The sequence below is a fragment of the Elephantulus edwardii genome, unplaced genomic scaffold (assembly GCF_000299155.1).
Source record: "Elephantulus edwardii isolate Elephantulus edwardi_28Jun2011 unplaced genomic scaffold, EleEdw1.0 scaffold00140, whole genome shotgun sequence".
In the NCBI taxonomy this organism is placed as follows: Eukaryota; Metazoa; Chordata; class Mammalia; order Macroscelidea; family Macroscelididae; genus Elephantulus; species Elephantulus edwardii.
In genome coordinates, this window is record NW_006399890.1 from 1769382 (window position 1) to 1788704 (window position 19323).

The following is a 19323-nucleotide window of genomic DNA, read 5'->3' on the forward strand; positions in this document are numbered from 1 at the left end:
TTACAATTATGAGAGGGTTAAGTCCTAGATGTGACTGATTTTGATTTCTTTTCTATTAGGTCTTAACTTAGTAACATTATCCACATGTAACAGCAACTATGTATAAAAGGGACTCCAGGAGTCTAGGGTGCTCTGTGCTGCTGATCACTGGGATATGGCCCAATGATTTGCCTTTGTGTTCTTGAGCTGCATGTTGACCTGTTCTCAACCTTATCAGCTCAACTTCTCTAAAAACATAAAAATACCTCCACTGCTGAAATTTACCTCTCACCAGGAGCACCTTAGTCTCAAAAAAAAATGGTCCATATAACTCTATAGGTCAGCAATTGGTAGATTCACATTAGCAGTCTTGGACTTCTCTGTCCATCTCCATCTCCCACTCCCTTTCTTTAACAGTATAACATAAACGAATATTTCCAGCAGGCACAATTTCTACAAAATATATAAGCAGGATTTTTGCTTTCAGAAAAATAAAATAATCCCAACTCTTACACAAGATATACTCCTGCTAGTTTACTTTCTATAGCCAAGTAAGTATATTGACTATTCCTCAGCTCTTTTAAAAATTTTTTATTCCATCCATGCTGATCCAAATCAAACAGATCTTTAGAGGGTACTGACAATGACGTCTTCATTGAAGATGATCACTGCAGAAGCTTTAGCCCCTTGTTTGCACTGTAATGTTGTGCCAAGATCTTGGCCTTTCCATGTTCCCAGAATCTCTGGAAACATTGTTTATTTGTTTGTGCGTCTAAGCTTTAGAATGGGTTTTGCCTTCACACACACAAAACAAACAGAACCAGAAATGTAAAAAGTAATGTGGATCTCTTATTGGATTGCAATATTTTTTCTTTATATAACCACAGGACTTGGAGTCGCTACGAATAACAGGATTTGAAGTATTATCGTATTTTGGTGCATTTGTAAAATATATTCAAAGTAAAACAGAGTAAAAGGATTAGACCCATTTCTTTAAGTTGTGATGCAAAAAACATTTTTTCTTAATAACAGTTTTAAAGTCTAAGGGATTTTCATGGGGGTAATGAGTGAAGATTTACATTGTGTAAGTTTCTAAATATGAACTATAAAACTACTTTTCAAATCTTAGCCTGATGACTTAAAAGATAGTATATTAAAATAACTCTCACCTTCAAAATGAGATTTTTAAAAAATAGCATAAAGGTTAACTAATATAGTTCTCTAGTCAAAATATCTTTGCATTCTGGACATAAGTAACATTTTATAATTCTACTGGAAGGTTTCAAAATAGTTCACTAGTAATTGATTGTCTTCTATTGTGGCTGCATTTTGAGTAATAGAACACAAGCAATTTTTCCCCCTAAGTGGGTTACTTAAAGTACAAAACAAAAAGGGAAGTCATTCCTAAGAACCAAGCATACCTGCCATCAGGGGGAAACGGGGAGTCGGACGTGCTTGGTGGCTGGGTCACGTGGAAGCCACAAATCCCTTCTGCACTCGCCCTTGGTGCCCGCCAGTCCTGGTGCCAGGGCAGCAGGGCACCAAAGCATGTGGAAAGGCAGACAGTTTTGCTGGCTCCCACTAGCTCCTCAGGCCAAAGTCCAGGCAGAAGTTGGCCTTGTGGGGTTCCTGTCACCCTGCCAAGCCATCCCACTCCAGGGACACTACTAGGAGAACGCTGGCCAAAGCCGGCATGAGAAGCTACCTCCTTCACATTCTCTTCAATGTCGGGGGGCTAGACGAAAGGAAACCCCTTCTGTTGGATTTGACGGTGTTTGTGAACTAGCCAAGGAGAGTATGGGAAAGAAAGAGGCTTGTTTTAACCTCACATAATAGGAAAGAAGGAATGCTTCAGAAGAGCTGCTCTGAGGATGGAGCCCAAGATCTCTAAACTCCAGCACAGTTTACTGCCTTGTCATTTATTGAAGGGTTTAAGAAATGGAAGTAATGAAAGAAGTAGATCCTCTCTGTTTTGGTCACCATATCATTGCTTTCCCTAAGGGACAGTTCTGAGGGCACCGTGGCACAAATACAGACTAATTTATGCCCTTTGATGATCAGCAATACCTAAGAGTATACTCAAGCATATATACGTATATAGCAGTGCTTCATAGTATAGACACATAAAAGCAGATACTCTCAAAAAGAGATCTTCACTTACTCTTACGAGTCTTAATAACAGGAAAAATTAACTTACAAGGCGGCTCCTCAAACACCACAAGGACATGTACATATTCAGATGAATATATAGAGATATTCAGCAAGAAACATGTTAATCTACTACAAACACGCAATCTCTTTTCTAAATCAATAAAGACAGTATTTTCAGGGAACGTTCCTTTAGAATATTTTATTTTCCTTTTGGATTTTTTTTAAAAGAGAAAGTGAAAAATCATACTCTTACATGATTTCTCTCCAGTGGATAAACTTAGACATCTTATCAACGCTTCCTTAAATTTTTACGCCACACCGAACTTCAACAGGTTTTTGTTTTAAGGTAAACCAGGTTTCTGGTTCTTCCCTGTGGAGAAGTTACTTTCAAGTCAGTGAAAGTTCTTGGCCCATGATTAAAAGTCTTTGCCAATTAGTACTCGACAACTCCAATTCATTTTTTTTTTCTGGTTCAAGATGAGTAGGAGCCTAATAAGGCTGTGATAAAAGGGCAAAAGGCACGGAGAGCCAAAAGCGGATTAATGAGCTCCTCCATTTATTTGTCTTCCTAACAGCTGAACTGTTACAACTATTGACACTCTTCAAAAGGTTCCGCTCTGAACCCTGTCCAGGCCCTGCAGGCTCCAATGGACATCTTCAAATCCAGAGAATGGGGGGGCAAGAGCTTCCCCTGTGTGATGCCAAAACCAACAAAGCCCCACGGATCAGGTAATGAAACTTCAGCTTTTCCCCCTTTGAGATTTATTTACTGGCAGCTGACAAGGGGCAAATTCAGCCCGAATTGTGCAGTCAAGGCCCTGTCAAGCTTTTAGAGGCACCCTTGTCTTGAAGCACCTTCATGACTGGCATTTCACTCAAAAGCCCTTGGCACTGGTCCTTAACAGCTTATGACATCACAAAGGACACTCCAGACAGATGCCTACATGGCATCCTGCAGCATTTTAAAAGAGAATTAGTGGTTTTAATTATGGTCGTAGTCTGAAAGGGAACCATGCTTGCGCCCCGGGAGCCCTTTGATCAGCCCCTTTTGCTAGTACAATGCCACGGAACTGTGACTATTCCTGGTAAGGGGCCTTTTCTTGCTGAATGACTCACCAGTGATCTTTGAATGCAGACAAGCTTCTAGCCCTCCCTCTTCATTAGTGAGCATTTCTATACAGGGGCCTATATAGTGCTTGGAGTCTAGGAGCCGTACAATTGGGGGGAAAAGAATCCCTACAGATTTGGGCCTCTACTTAGGAAGTGCTGAAGGACTCTGAGTGACTTTATTCATTAAAACAGGTTGCTATTAATTAACTGTCATAATAAAATAAAGAACTATTATTTGCATTTCTTACTATGTTCTCTTTAGTAATATGTATAAAAGATGCTTGTAACAGAAATGGATTTATTGAACCACTTCCCCACCCTCCCTGAATCCCATCCCTCCCCCTCCTTTTTTTTCCCCTTCTTCTTTTTTCATTTTGGCAGTAGGAGCCTATTAATTATTGGGCCCAGACTTTCAAATAGAAGTAAAACAGAAATATAACATTAATTAAGGAAAATGTAAAATCCTTTTTACTTGCCATGAAGTCCATGAAGCTGAAATCCACAAACATCAAATGAACTTGCCTATTTTTGGTGATTCCAAAGAATTATCTAAGACTGTGAAATATAAACTATTTTCAAATTATCATCCAATGGGGTTTAGCTTGGAATATGAGATTATGTAACAACCATGGTTAATCAAAAGGAGGGGGGAAGTATCTGAAATTGAAGCATAGCAAGATTCATTCTTAAAAAAAAATACTACTTTGCCTGTGTGGAAAAGATCTTTGGTTGGGTATTACTGATACTTTTTGAATTAACCTTCAAAAGGGAATACCATAAGCAGGGTCCTTAAAAGATTCACGGTCACTATTTTAAGCATATGAAAACAGCTCATTCCCTTCTAGAATCTAATCAAGCACTGTCACTTAGGGAAAAGACTTTGGAAGTGGAAAGGTTTTACCAAAGCTCCTCACTGAAATGCTAATTTGCTAACAGGGGATGAAGGGAATTTTGTCTAAATAGCACATCTCAGTCACTAAACACTTCATTAAACAGTGCTACTGTCCCATGTCGCTTCCCTTAGAGCTGGGAGATGACTTCGCTTTTCCATTTTTATATGGTTTCTTTTCCTGGAGGAGGAAGTTTTAGACTCTAGAAATTTGGAAGTTGAAGGACAGGCAGGTTTTTCACCATTTTGCTGCCTCACACACTTTTCCTGTTTCTCAGACTTTGCAGTTCTTTTCTTAGGTGCTTCAGAGCAACTGAAATATCAGCCAGCTGGGGGTCAGTCCGCTCCTTCTGAGTGTACAGTCGGAAATGTCTGATGGTCTCAGATAACAGGACTTCGGGGTCTGCACCCCTGTCCTGAAGACGCAGCATCCGCTCACAGGCAATGGCATAGTTCTTGTGCCAATTCACAGGGTGTGCCTTTTGTACGTAGACAATCTCCTTATAAAGCTGGAAAACAGCAAAAGGTTGGTATCCCATTGTTATCCTTTGACTTTTTTTGAAAACAGAAAACACAGAGGAATTAATAACGCAAGGGGGGGAAAAATCCAAGCAGCCTGCAGTAAAAATGTAATCGTTGCTAGGCCATGCAGAAAATGCAAGGATGTTACTGTAATTATTACAGTGGCAGGAGGCAAATGTGTTTCATCTAAAACTGCTTCTGGGTTTTTCCGGATGTTGCTGGGGGAACCTCAGACACACTGTGTCAGGACAAAATGCTCTTCCTCCAGAAAGATGTTCTGGGAAAGGGATTTAGTTCTAATTCATGGAAAGCTATTTACTCAACAGGCAGAAAGGCTGAAATTCTAAATTTAGCTGTTGGAGGGGCTAAAAAAAAAGGCTTTCTTTAGGACAGTGCATAAAAAAAAAAAACAAACTTGAAGGCATTTGAATTTTTTGTGCCATATGATTTACCTGTGTTTCTCTCTTCATTAAAAGCAACCACCACTAAACCACAGAAACCCAATCCATTATCAAATAGGCAAGGCATAAAATGAAAATGTAAGAGACTTGCTCAGAGCGAGATATTTAAAATCTTGACAGAATCCTATAACTACAATTCTGATGGTTATTAACTTCACCCACAGGAATTCAGAATTTTACTTTTCAGTACAGGAGACAGTATTAATTGGCCAAAGTTGGAATTTTAGTGAATTTTTCCAGAGGAGGAGAAATCATCAAAAATTTAACAACTATACAAAAAAGACTCAAGTCTGCAAAATGGAATACTACACTCGCTTTCTGGGAATTTCACAGCCTCCCTAGGGACTGTCAGATTGGGGAAGATTTCTGAGAACTTGAGTTTACCAAGCAGGAATGCTTTCTCCAGAGATAAGCGCTTTGACTTAGAACTGTATTCATAATAAAATCACTCAGTTGAAAGGGAGCCAATTAGACTATCTTCCCAACTCTTACTCCAGAGCAGACAAAGGCGTACCTAACCTATTTTTACAGAACTTCTATAAGAAAAATTTCACAATCTACCTTTGAGATGTCATTTTGATATTTTAGAACACTCTGGCATTTTGTAATTTGGCCCTTAAGACACTTTCTGTTTGTTCCTATCACTGTTTAAGACAGGAAAGGGCCAAAACACATTTTTATATACGTCAAAGCTATGAGGCCGGCCTCCCACTTTTTTATTTTCTTGGTAAAACATTTGAGAGTGTCTCCATCCTTTCCTCGCAGTCCTCTCCCCTCGAACCACCTCCCTCTCTCGAGCCTCCCTTTCGTGGGGAACATGAGTAAAGGGCCTGGGTTGCTGCCTCATATGAAGTAGGTTTGTCAGCACTAAATGCAGGCCCTGGAGTTGCCAGCACATCAATGAGCTTTTTCAAATACTCAGGACAATAAGGGGCGCACTCATGGCTTGAGCATTAAGTCCCAATCACACTGTCTTCTTCTAGGGCACTGAACTGCCAATGCACAAACCCCTTATTCTGGATGATCCATATGTACTCAATCTTAAGCAGAAAGTAATTTTCCATCCTGTAGAATATATTTTCTCTTCTATGTGTGTGTTAGCTGCCATTCTTCTTAAGTGACTGAGCTCTCTTTATTGGGAGCATTGTCAATTTATCAAATTTCTTCTCACGGAGATGGCAACTAACTCCTTGATCCCCCACCAGAGTGTGATGACAACCAAACTAATGTCCTTTCTAAGCTACTGAGGGGTTGTTGTTGTTATGTGCCTTCAAGTCGACCGTGACTCATAGTGACCTTATGTACAACAGTCCTGAACCCTGCTCTATGCTGGGCCAATCTTATTATCTCTGACACACCTACCTCCATTACCCCAGTTACTGAGTCAATCCATCTCATCGAGGGTCTTCCTATTTTGTGCTATCTCCACCCTCCCAAACATGATGTCCCTCTCTAAGGACTGGTCTTGCAACATGTCCAAAGTATGTCAGATGAAGTTTCAGAATCCTTGCCTCCAAGGAGCAGCCTGGCTTCACCCTGTTTAGGACAAATCTCTTTGTTCTCCTAGCAGTCCATGGTATATTCAGTACTCTTCTCCAGCACCACACTCAGAGGCATCAACTCTCCTTCTAGTATCTCTAGTCATTGCCCAGCTCTCTGATGCATAGCAAGTAACTGCAAAGACCGTGGCCTCTATCAGGTGCACCTTAGTCTCCAGACTGACATCATTGCTCTTCAGCACTTTGGAAAGATCTCTGACAGCAGACTTTCACAATGCAATTCGTCTTTTAATTTCCTGGCTGCTGGTGCCAAGAGTATTGATTGAGGGGCTGTTGTTGTTGTTGTTATGTGCCGTCGAGTTGCTTGCAACTCATAGTGACCCTATGTACAACAGCCCTAAACTCTGCTCTGTCCTGTGCCAATCGCACTGTCTCTGACACTCCCATCTGAATCAATCCACCTCATAGAGGGCCTTCCCCCCCTGCACTGTCCCTCCACCATCCCAAGCATGATGTCCTTCTCCAAGGACCAGTCTCTCCTCACAACATGTCCAAAGTATGTTAGACGGAGCCTCAGAATCCTTGCCTCCAAGGAGCCACTGGTTTAACACTCCTAGCAGTCCATGGTACTCTCAATACTCTTCTCCAGCACCACAGCTCAAAGGCATCAATTCTCCTTCTATCCTCCTTGGTCACTGTCCAACTCTCTGATGCATAACAAGTGATTGTGAAGACCATGGCCTGTATCAGATGCACCTTAGTCTCCAAAGAGACACCACTGCTCTTCAGTACTTTGGAGAGGTCCCTAACAGCAGACTTTCCCATGCCAATACGTTTTTTAATTTCCTGGCTACTCGTGCCAAGAGTGCTGACTGTGGAGCCAAGCAAACTAAAGCTGTGAACAATCTCAATCTCTTCACCATCCATCCTGATGCTGCCAATTGGTCCAGTGGTGAGAATCTTTGTCTTCTTGACATTGAGCTTCAATCCATATTGGAGGCTGCACTCCTTGACCCTCTGCAGCAGGTGCTTCAGGTCCTCCTCAGTTTTAGCAAGCAGGGTTGTGTCATCTGCATAACGCAGATTATTGATAGATCGTTCACCAATCTTGACCCCACATTTCTCCTCATAGAGCCCAGCCTCCCAGATAATCTGTTCCGCATACAGGTTGAAAAGGTATGGAGATAGGATGCATCCCTGGCATACGCCCTTCCCAATTTTGAACCATGCAGTGTTCCCTTGCTCTGTTCTGACGACTGCCTCCTGGTCCAAGTATAGGTTTCGCAATAGCACAATTAAATGTTCTGGGATTCCCATTCTTCTCAGAGTCAGCCAGTTTGTTACGATCCACACAGTCAAACACCTTTGCATAATCAATGAAACACATGCCTCTGGTATTCTCTGCTTTCAGCTAAGATCCATCTAACATTAGCTATAATATCCCTAGTACCACGACCCCTTCTAAACCCAGCCTGGACTTCTGGCAGTTCTCTGCTGATGTGCTGTTCCAGTCATTTTTGGATAACCTTCAGTAGAATCTTGCTTGCATGTGAAATCAATGAGATTGTTCTATAATGTAAATAGTAACAAACACCTTTTATGTCTCACAAGAGTGCTCTTGACAAACCCATGCTGCAGGATAGTTTGGGTTTGACCATTCAAGTATTCAGAGTGCTCCTTGGAGGCAAAGATGATGTGGCTTCGTCACACATATTTTGGGCATGTTGCTGAGAGGTTATTCCTTGGAGAGGGAAGGTGGAGAGGCAGTGAAGGTGACGTTGACCAGGTGAGTTGACACAGTGACTGCTGCAGTGTGTCAGAGATGTGAGGATGGCACATAGGTCAGGGTTCAGATCGACTGTCCACAGCATTGCTATGAGTCATACCTGACTTGACAGCATCTAACAGCAACAACTCAAGTATCTGGCGTCGTGCATGCAGCACTGTACATCCAGGGACAGACAAGAAAGAGATATCTGCAGTCTGTTTCATGGAAAAGATAACTGGCCCAAAGAGATACTGAATACACGAACAAGCTTCACTAGTGGTCTAACAACTGACCACACAGCCAGAACAGTGATGTTGTTGCATACTGGTGAGTCAGAACCAACTCACAGCTGACCCTCTAGTGGGTTCCCAGTGCCAGTAAATCGGACAGGAGGGAGTCAACCACATTTCTCCCACAGAGCAGTTAATGGGCTTCCCCCTAACGAGCCTGGGTTGTCACTGCCCTCCTGCCCCCTTCTATGCCTCCCCTTCCATCTGTCTGGCTTCTGATCTTTCCCAGACAACACCTAAGTGATGTCTCCCATGGAGGCTTTTCCTCTCTTTCTCATCACTCTCCTCTTCAGCTTGTTCTTACTTGTGTATAACTCTGTGTCCAAAATACAAAAACATGCCCCTCAGAGCACTGTCAGGATTTTATCTTCTGTCTCTCTCACTTGCCTACTATCTCTGTGGGAGCAAGGACAATCCTTGATTATTTCTAGCCCCATACTTGGTATGGAGTTGGGGCTCTGTGAATGTTCAGCCTAATAAACAGGCAATCATACAAGTTACAAAATCAAGGAAAAAAATGAATCATACTGATTGGACACCTTGATATTTCGACTTGGCATCAAACAGCATCCTGCCCGAGTAGATCCTTAACTCGGATCTACTAGAGAATGTAGAAGTACTTCAGCTGCTCTCACAGATACAGGGCTCTTCTCAGTATTCATTTCACTCATGGGATATTTGTTTTCTACAGAGCAGGCTCCCAGACGATCTCAGAAGGTATCTGAGGAGGCCAGTGTTACAAAAACCAGGTGCTTGTAAAACACGGTCACAGCAAGTCTCTCCTCTGTCCACCCACAGGCCTTATGACGGTATGGCTGTCTTCTGAAAGCTGGCTTCACCCTCACTGGAAAAAAAGAGCCATTCTCCTGGACTCTTGATCTTTTCCTTATGAACTTTCAACTGGCCATGGGCCACTGATTAAAGTGCAGCCAAGGCCATGCCTTTAGTTTTTACAAAGTCATTATATTATTGTTGCTTCAATAAGAAATTGCCACACATTTAGCAGCTCAGAACAGCACAACTTCCTTATTTTACAGGTATAGAGGTGAGAAGGCCTACAATTACAGTGGTGGCAGGGCTGTTACTTCCAGAAGTTCCAGAGGGAAATCATTTCCTTGCCTTTTCTAACTTCTAGAGACTCCCTGCACCTCCTGGCTCTTGCCCTCTTCCTGCACCTTCAAGGCCAGCAGCAGACCACCGTCAATTCACTCTCCTCTCTGCTTGCACTGCTCTGTTTCCTTCTCTAAGTCTGCTCATCTTGCCTCTCTCTTATTAAGGACCCTTGTGATGACATTAAACACATTTGCATAATCAACAGTAATCTCTCTGCCATGATCCATTACTTAATCATATCTGTGGTATAAGATATTTAAGGTAATACATTCACAGGGTCTAGGAATTACAATGTGGCTAACTTTGCAAATGGGAGTGTTATTCTGCCCACTATAACATTTAATTTAGAGATGACCTACAATATACTAGGGAGCTCTGGTGGGAGTGTCTGTGCTGCCAACCTGAGGGTGATGCCTCTCTGATATTTCAAATCCACTAGCAGCTCCTGGGGACAAAGTTGGACAATCTCGTCCTACGCCTCGTACAGTCTCCTCTGAAGGGTCAGCAACATGTCAGTTAACCTGACAGTAAAGGAGTGTGAATTTTATGATGCGCTTGGGTATTTTTCCAAATATACGGTCGTACATGCCCAAATTAAGTTGGAAACAAGAAAAATGCTACTGCGAGACACCTTTTCTTTATCTCAAACTATCACCACTGCATTTCCACCAAATAATTATATATGTAAATTTTTTACATACGTTATACGCATGCGTGTAGAGCTGAGTTTTCACATTTGAAGGCATATTGACGGTTTCTGCCAGGTTGAAGATGAAGAATGCCGTTTTCATCCTGTGGGTGGGAGGTGAGAATCCTTGTTAAAATCCTGCTGTCAATTCCACGTTCAAAGGTAAACCTGCCAGACTTTTCCACTGATAAAAGATGTAAAAAGCCCTTTATTAAATGATTTTTAATTACCCTATGCTCCTGGCAGTTTACACTGAAACAATAGCAACCTTCCTTTTGCTCCCCCTGCCAAGACATCTCATTCACATTGACGACCAGATCCTTAGAAAAACCTGATGCTGGTCAGCCCTATCACACAAGGTTCTGCTTCTGTATCTGCATTAGTTTTATGTAAGAGCAGCAGTGACAAAGAGCCTCTATGGGTCCCATGTCCAATTCCCAAAGGTTCCAGTCAGGGCTGTTTGTAGCATGAATTCATCAAAGGTGGCCAGATCCTCTGACCATCTGAATGCATCCAGATTCTATTCAAGACACCAATAAAGGCAGTACCACCCCAAGAATGAGCCATTTTCTTATTATGTGATTCACCCCACCCAAATTTCCTGCATATAGTAACAGTGAAGAGTTCTGCAAGCACACGATGTATCACTAATCAGTTTTTGAAAGCAAGAATTTGTCCCTGTGACTAGATTGGCAATTGAAAATATGCTGGTTTGCCAACTTCCTTGTTTATTTTTAAATTTCTGGGAACATCTGAATGTATTATTGATAGCTTAAACAAGTAACTGTGTAGAATAGAGGATTTTATTGTCATTTTATTATGTAACAGACCATAATAAATAAGTAGTAGCTCTGCTGGTCCAGTGGTAAGGACTTATACTGCCAACTTGAAGGCATGTGGTTTGAATTCATTAGCTACTTCATGGGAGAAAGATAGGCTATCTCCTCTCACGTGATTTAGAGCCTCTAAAAACCCAAGTCAGCTATGTGTTGGTTCTGACTTGATGGCAGGTAACAATGATGACAGCAATTTTCCCTAAAGGTACCTAACATCAGTGACTTCAGCAGTTACATGCTAAAACCAGCTGAGTTCTCTGGAAACTATAACTGTTTCCAGTGAAAGTTTACACAGCATAGTGGGTCCTGATTTAACGATTTCTACACATTCTGTTTTAGAAGCCCTGGTGGTACACTAGTTGAACACTTAGGCTTTTAATCAAAAGTCTGGCACTTTGAATTCACTGGCTGTTCTTTAGGAAAAAAATATAACATTTTCTTCCGTAAAAATTTACAGTCTTAGGGAGCTCTGGTGGCCTAGTGGCAAGAAACTGCACTGCAATCCCACAGGCACGTGGTTCGAACCCACTAAATGCTCTGTTTTAGAAGGAGAGGCAATCTCCTGTACCAGTCAGATCTGATTTGACGGTACACACACGCGCGCACGCGCGCGCACACACACACTCACACACACACACACACACACACACACACTCTCTCTCTCTCTCTCTCTCACAGTCTTAAAAATCTTACAGGCCTAGAAGATTGACAGAGTCGGAATTAACAGCAATCTTTTTATTGAAAAACAACAACAACAACAAAACAAACACAAACACAAACAAACATATTTTCCAGTGGCCCTGGTTTTCCACATTGTATCCACATTCTCCTTATTTTTGTTCTGTTGCTTTTGCTTCTAGTCATCTAGCTTTCTTTGCCTCTTGAAATTCTCATCTTTGAGTTAGGGTAAATTGACGGTTTTGTGTTAAGTGTTAAGTTATTGTCATTGTTTTAAAATAAGGATAGAATGATAGCCAAGAGAGTAAGTACCATTAGTAGTAGGAAGTGTTTATAATATAAACATGCCTGTCTATACCATTAGACCATAAGCTTGTTGAAAGTAGGGACTGAGTACTACATATGCAGCTGCAATGCCTAGCAGAATGATTGAAATGAGCTGGCACATTAAAATGAAGACAGAGTCATACTTATTACCTTCTACTCAATGACATACACTTTGGTCTGGTTAAGGTCACACAGACAGGATAAAGACCAGTCCAGAGCTAGACAGACCTGAGTTTTGGGTTCCATCATTAGTTGCTGTGTGCCTTTGGAAAAGTTAACTAACCTCCCTTAGCTCCTATTTATATTTTTAGAAGATGCAGTTAGCATCTTCATCGTTGTTGAGTATGGAATGAGATTACTCATGTACAATAACTAATATTACATCTCAAAGGAGCTCTGGGTGGTGTAGTCCATAGGGAGTTGTGTTCCTAATCCAAAGGTGGCCCCTCTAGTGGTTCGAATCCACCAGCAGCTCTCAGGGAGAAAGATGGGCAAACTCTTCCCCTCTGATTTATTTACAGCCTCTGGAGTGTCAGCTGTGAATTCATTCCAACTTGATGGTAATGAGTGAGTTGAGTATTAGGTCTCAAACAAAAGAATTTCTCTGTGTTATTTTTATTATCATCATCATTTACCTCTACTCCCAAAATGAAAATCATTTCAGGGCACTTCTTTTGAATATTGGAGGGTAGGGGGAGGAAGAAGATTAAAAGAACAAAATGTGGATTACCTTGCTTGCCACATTTCTTCATTGGCCACAGATTCCCAAGAAGAGGGATCAAACCTGTAGTGATGAGAAAACAGTCATTTTATTCAAACGATTAATTGTGTCAGCACAGACATGCAACCTCTGTTTTATAAACCTAAAGAGTCAATGCAACATGCCAGATCATGAAGTATTCATAGGGATACTTTAATCACGTTAGGAATTCTGTTTTCTGTGTCATCTGCACAATGAGCTTCAGCGTCTCATGGGAACAGAGAAAGGATTTATGGAAATAGGCTAGTAGTATTTGGAAGTCTATTACTCATCAAAAGCATTAGAAGGGCAGAGATCAGTCAACCTATGGACACACTTAGAAGCCAAAGGGATGGGCCTGAAGAGAGGGGCTACCTGCCTCAGCCAATCATTGAGGTGATGCTGGGGTTGGATAAACATTGGCCAGGAAGCATTTGCTGGTTTTTGTTTCTCATTATTAAACTTCATCATCTTATATATCTGTTGTAACATAATGAAGACAATGAGTAATAGTGTATACTGGTTTGTCTTTGGCTGTTAAAAGAATGTTATCTTCTGACTTTTTCTCCTGATGGTCACAGAATGCTCTGACATACACCTCAAAATCCATCTCTGGCTATTAGGCTATTATACAACAGTGCTCTCTGCTAGTTACTACTGAATCAGAAAAACAGCTCTGTAGAATTTGTTCCTATTATCTTGCTTATTGTTCTTGAGTCATATGTGATATATAATCTTTAAGTAACTAATAATTACTTAAAAATAGGCAATGGAAGGGAGCTCTGGTGGCCTAGTGGTAAGAAGCTGCACGGCAATCCCAGAGGTGTATGGTTTGAGTGCACCAGATGTTCTGCTGGAGAAGGAGGGGCAATCTCCTCCTGTACCAGTAAGATAAAATTTGACGGTACATACACACAAAAAAATAATAAATTTTTTTTTTAAAAAAATAGGCAACTTTAACACTTTTCTTTATGTGGTTACATTTTTTTTTTAATAGGAGAGAGAAAAGTGTACACAGAAATGCTCAAAGCAATGTAACTGGGGTGAGGCCAAGCAATTATGAAAAAAGTTATTTCTATTGTTACGTACCACTGAGTCAGAATCAACTCATAGCTGATCCTCTAGTGGGTTTTCAGAGGCAGTGAATCACACAGGAGACAGCCCATCTTTCTCCTGCAGAACAGCTGGTAGATTTGAACTACTCCTTTAGGTTGGCAGCACAACTCCTTACTACTATGCCACCAAAGATTCCTAGTTATTCTTATAGAAATGTCACATACATGAAGAAAGGAAAATATGACAAGTGTATTCATTTAGAAACTTTCATGGGTGACAGAATGCCATAAAGCTCAGTTGCAGTTAGTGAATCTCTGCTCCTTTCAGGGTAATAGAGAATGGAGGCCAATTTAACGTGGAAGAGCTAAAACTGAAAGATGCTAAGGAAATTTACTGATTATGGTGCCCACTGAACTACAGCCTCACTTTCTCTCCTGTCTCCCACTGTCCTTCAAACATAAAGGCAAGAAAGGAATGATGACAGTTTGAAGACTAGACTGTGCCCGATTCAGGTATGTCTTCAATCACTTTCTATGCATCTGAAAGCTGAACAGTGGTTAAGGATGAAAGAAGAAAAACTGATGCCTTTGAGTTGTGGTGCTGGAGAAGAGCAATGAATATTCAGTGAACTGGCAAAAAACAGATATATCGTGGACAGAGTGAAGCTAGCATGCTCTTTAGAGGCAGGAAGGTAAAGCTTCATCTCACTTACTTTGAGTATGTTGTTAGGAAGGGCTATTGCCTTGAAAGAGACATCATGCTTGGAAAGGTGGAGGGTCAGCGAGAGAGGAAGACCCTCAATGAGATGGACCGATGTAGTGACTACAGTAGCAACAGGTTCAAAGGATTCTTAGAAGGAAAGCCCTTGTGGCTTTGTCTTATGTGGAAAAACAAAAATGTTTTTTGATACCTTTAAAATTCTTTTCCAGGCAGAAACAGGTGTTCCTTTGTGTTCCTTCTTTGTGTGTGAGATAATGATGGTACAGGATAGGACAGGGTTCAGATCTGTTGTTCACAGGGTCACTGTGAGTTGTACTTGAGTCAACGGCACCTAACAACAAACAGCACCAGAACAGAGAGGGGAAGAGAGAGGCTACGCTAGTCCTTGGAGAGGGACATCATGCGTGGAAAGATGGAGGGTCAGCGAAAGAATGGAAGATCCTCAATGAGATGGACAGACACAGTGACTGCAGCAATGGGCTCAAGTGTGTCAGAGACAAGGCACAGGCACAGGAAAGGACAGGGTTCAGATCTATTGTTCACAGGGCCCTAGGAGTTGTACTTGACTCGATGGCACTTAACAATAACAACATACTACAGCGTCCCTTTTCAGCAGGAAGTAGTTAAGAGAATATGCCGTCCCCTTTTCCTTATGAATCAGGGTGAAGTCTCTCTCAGGGAGGAGTGACAGGGAATGGCAAACGACACACTGACAAAGGAGATTAATCAGAACTGGTTTTAACAAGCACTATGGCAATGGGACAATTAAAACAGACTTTCAAGGGGTAAAAAAAAAGAGGAACAAACTGGGGGGGGGGTAGAGAAAATAGTGCAACAATGAATGAATGGAAATCCAAAATCTCTGTAAATGCTCATTAAAATTAACAAAGTTTAATAACAATTTAAAAAAAAAAAACAACCAGTAACAACATACAATTCTTACAACTAGTTGAGTCATAGCCTTTTACTGAATCAACTACTTCCTGAGGCCTGCAGTGACTATCAGCCCATCATTGGGTCTTGTGAGAATAAAATAGTTCTAAAACAGGAGTTGGGTTGTGTCACTGGTGAAAGCTGTCCAAACACCCTGTGCTTTACTAGAAGGGAGAAATGAAGAAAGTTAAAAATTGTCTGCTTAGAAGTAGATCCGGCGGGTCCTCCTTCAGCTTATTTATTTTCATGGTAATTTGTAGGATATAAGTGTTGCACTGCTACCTGGAAGGTCGGCCACGCAAATAAACCAGCCCGCTCTGTGGGAGAAAGGTGGGAGGTCTCTTCCTACGAAAATTTACAGCCTCAGAAATTTGATGGACGGTCGCTATGAGATTTTGTGGGCAGCAGGTAACAATATTAATTAACAGAACAAAACAAAATGGCATCTCAAAATTTATTTATGTTTCTTTGGGCACACAAAACCATCTTCTGATTAAAACTATAATTGATGCTCATACCGTCCATATTCTTCAGTCCAGTTATAGATATTTCTTGTAAGTTTGATCCATTCCTCAGGGTCGAATACAATCTCTGAAGGAACTAATTTGTCACAAGAGCCCCAGGGCCAAAGGGAATAGTTCTTCTTCCAGGTGGGGTCACCTTCATGAATTCCTATACAAACAAAGGTTTGTTTTCTGTTGAAACAACAGGGAAAAAAAAGGGGGGGGGGGAGAGATTTGAAATTTAAAGTTCTAAGTGAACAATAAAGATTACTTTTTAAACCCTTAAACTCTGGCTATCAAAAACCATGTGTGAACATGCTAGGTTTTCTGAAATTTTATCTTAGTATACAAAACTTCTTTCTCAAAAAAAAAAAACAAAAACCAAAAAACTTCTTTCTCTGGGACGAAGGGAAGCAAGCTGTTCCTCACACTGTAAGAATTCATTTGCAGACATCATTTTGAGAAGGGAAACCCTTGTAGCTTCGTCTTATACATAAAAACAAGTTGTTGGGTATGTTTGGTTTTTTAAAATATCTTTAAATGGTTTTTTTTCCACATAGAAATAGGTATTCCTGTGTTCCTTCTTTCTTAAACTACCACTTCTTTTTATTTTTGTACTCTTTCATTGCTATTGTTGTTGTTATGTGCCGTCGAGTCACTTACGATTCACAGTGACCCTATGTACAACAGCCCTGAAACTTGCTCTATCCTGTGTCAAATTTACTGTTTCTGACACACCTACCCTCATTACCCCAGTCACTGAATCAATCCAGCTCATCAATGGTCTCCCTCTCTTTCCCTGTCCCTCTACCCTTCCAAGCATGATGTCCCTCTCCAAGGACTGGACTCTCCTTGCAACATGCCCAGAGTATATCAGACAAAGCCTCAGAATCCTTGCCTCCAAAGAGCAGGCTGGCTTCATCCTCTCTAGGACGAAATTTTTCGTTCTCTTGGTAGTCCATGGTACATTCAATACTCTTCTCCAGTACCACAGCTCATAGGCATCAATTAACTTTCTATCATCCCTAGTCATTGTCCAGCTCTTTGATGCATAGCAAGCAACTGTGAAGACTATGACCTGAATCAGGTGCACCTTAGTTCCAGACTGACATCACTATTCTTCAGTATTCTGGAGAGGTCTCTGACAGACAACTTTCCCAGTGCAATTTGTTTCTTGATTTCCTGGCTGCTGACACCAAGAGTGTTGATTGTGGAGCCAATCAAACTAAAGCTGTTAGCAATCTCAACCTCTTCACTATCTATCATGATGCTGCCAATTGGTCCAGTGGTGAGAATCTTTGTTTTCTTGATGTTGAGCTTTAATCCATATTGAAGGCTGCAGTCCTTGACCTTCTGCAGCAAGTGCTTCAGGTCCTCCTCAGTTTCAGCAAATAGGGTTATGTCATCTGCTTAACGCAGGTTGTTGATGAGTCTACCTTCAATCCTGATGCCACATTTCTCCTTATACAGCCCAGCCTCCCAGATGATCTGTTCTGCATACAGATTGAAAAGGTATGGAGACAGAATACATCCCTGGCATAAACTCTTCCCAATTTTGAACCATGTAGTGTTCCCTTGCTCTGTTCTGATGACTGCCTCCTAGTTCAAGTATAGGTTTCACATTAGCACAATCAAATGTTCTGGGATTCCCATTCATCTCAGAGTAAGCCATAGTTTGTTGTGATCCACACAGTCATATGCCTTTGCACAGTCAATGAAACACTGATATACATTCCTCTGGTACTCTGATTTCAGCCAAGATCCAGCTAACGCTAGCTATAATATCCCTATTACCACAGCCTCTTCAATACCCTGTCTGGTCATCTGGTAGTTTTTTTGGCTGACTTTTTGCTCCAGTCATTTCTGGATAATTTTCAGCAGAATCTTGCTTGCATGTGATATTAATGATATTGTTTGATAATTTCCGCACTCTGTTGGGTCACTTTTCTTTGGAATGGGAACAAATAAAGATTTCTTCCAGTCAGTTGGCCAGGTGGTTGTCTTTCTGATTTATTGGCACAACTTGGTGAGCACACCCAGGGCAGCGTCTATTTGTTGAAAAATGTCAATTGGTATGCCATCAATTCTTGGAGCCTTGCTTTTTGTCAATTCTTTCAGAGCAGCTTGAATTTCCTCCTTCATCACCACAGGCTCTCATTCATTTGTTGTTTCATGAAATTCTTCTGTGTCAGTCAACTCCTTCTGGTACAGTGAACTCTGTATACTTTTTCCATCTTCTTTTAATACTTCTTGGATTATTTAATATTCTGCCCAAGGCATAATTAAGTATAGAAATTCATGGTTTGAGTTTGTTTTTCAATCCCTTCAGCTTAAGAAATACTGAGCGAGTTCGGTCCTTTTGATTTTCTGACTCCAGCTCTTTGCACATTTCATTATAATACTTTGCTTTGTCTTCCTGACCTGTCCTTTGAAATCTTCTAATCAGTTCTTTAATTTCTTGACTTCTCCCCTTTGCTTTGGCTTCTCGGAACTCTAGTGCAATATTCAGAGTCTCTGACATCCATCTTGGTTTATCATGTTATGTGTATTATTGGCATTTGTCATTTTCTCTAGTTAGTCCAGAATCATTGTAAGGACAGATTATTCCTCAATACAGTGAATGGTGTACAGCATGGTGCACAGCTGGCAATCAATAAATAGTGGCTGGATGATTTGAAATTCTAATAACATCAAAACCTCACTGTCTTTGAGCTGGTTTCAACTCCCGGTGCCCTGCACTGGATGACCCTGACTACCATCTTTAGAGAAGACTGCCCACCTTTCTCCTGTGACCTTTTGGCTAGCATTATGCACTATGTAATCTGAGTGACATTTTAGAGAAGAGATTATTGGGGTGTGCACCCTCCTCTTCTGCTCCATTTACTCGACAAAGCCTGTGTTTGCATGCCAGGGTATGTGTGTATGTTGTGTTTGTGTGTGTATTTTCCTTAACAGATAGTTTTAACCCCAGTGGCTTATGATACCTAATGGCAAGTCCCTATGAACTGGTTTTTGAAAATTCCTTTTTTGTTTTTTGCCAAAGGACCTAAACAGAAACCTA

The 19323-nt window shown here is 41.2% G+C and overlaps 1 protein-coding gene across 1 annotated transcript in view; it reads right to left on the reverse strand.

Moving 5' to 3' along the window:
- Window positions 1-2326: 2326 nt before the first annotated feature.
- Window positions 2327-19323, reverse strand: part of TMEM260 (transmembrane protein 260) — a 92854-nt gene continuing 75857 nt past the window's right edge. Inside the window, exons 13-16 of the mRNA XM_006894333.1 lie at window positions 16278-16454; window positions 13042-13095; window positions 10484-10574; window positions 2327-4638 (exon numbers count right to left, since the gene is read on the reverse strand). Of these exons, the coding sequence (XP_006894395.1) occupies window positions 4384-4638; window positions 10484-10574; window positions 13042-13095; window positions 16278-16454 (577 nt within the window). The 3' untranslated portion in view covers window positions 2327-4383. The remainder of the gene's footprint in view (window positions 4639-10483; window positions 10575-13041; window positions 13096-16277; window positions 16455-19323) is intronic.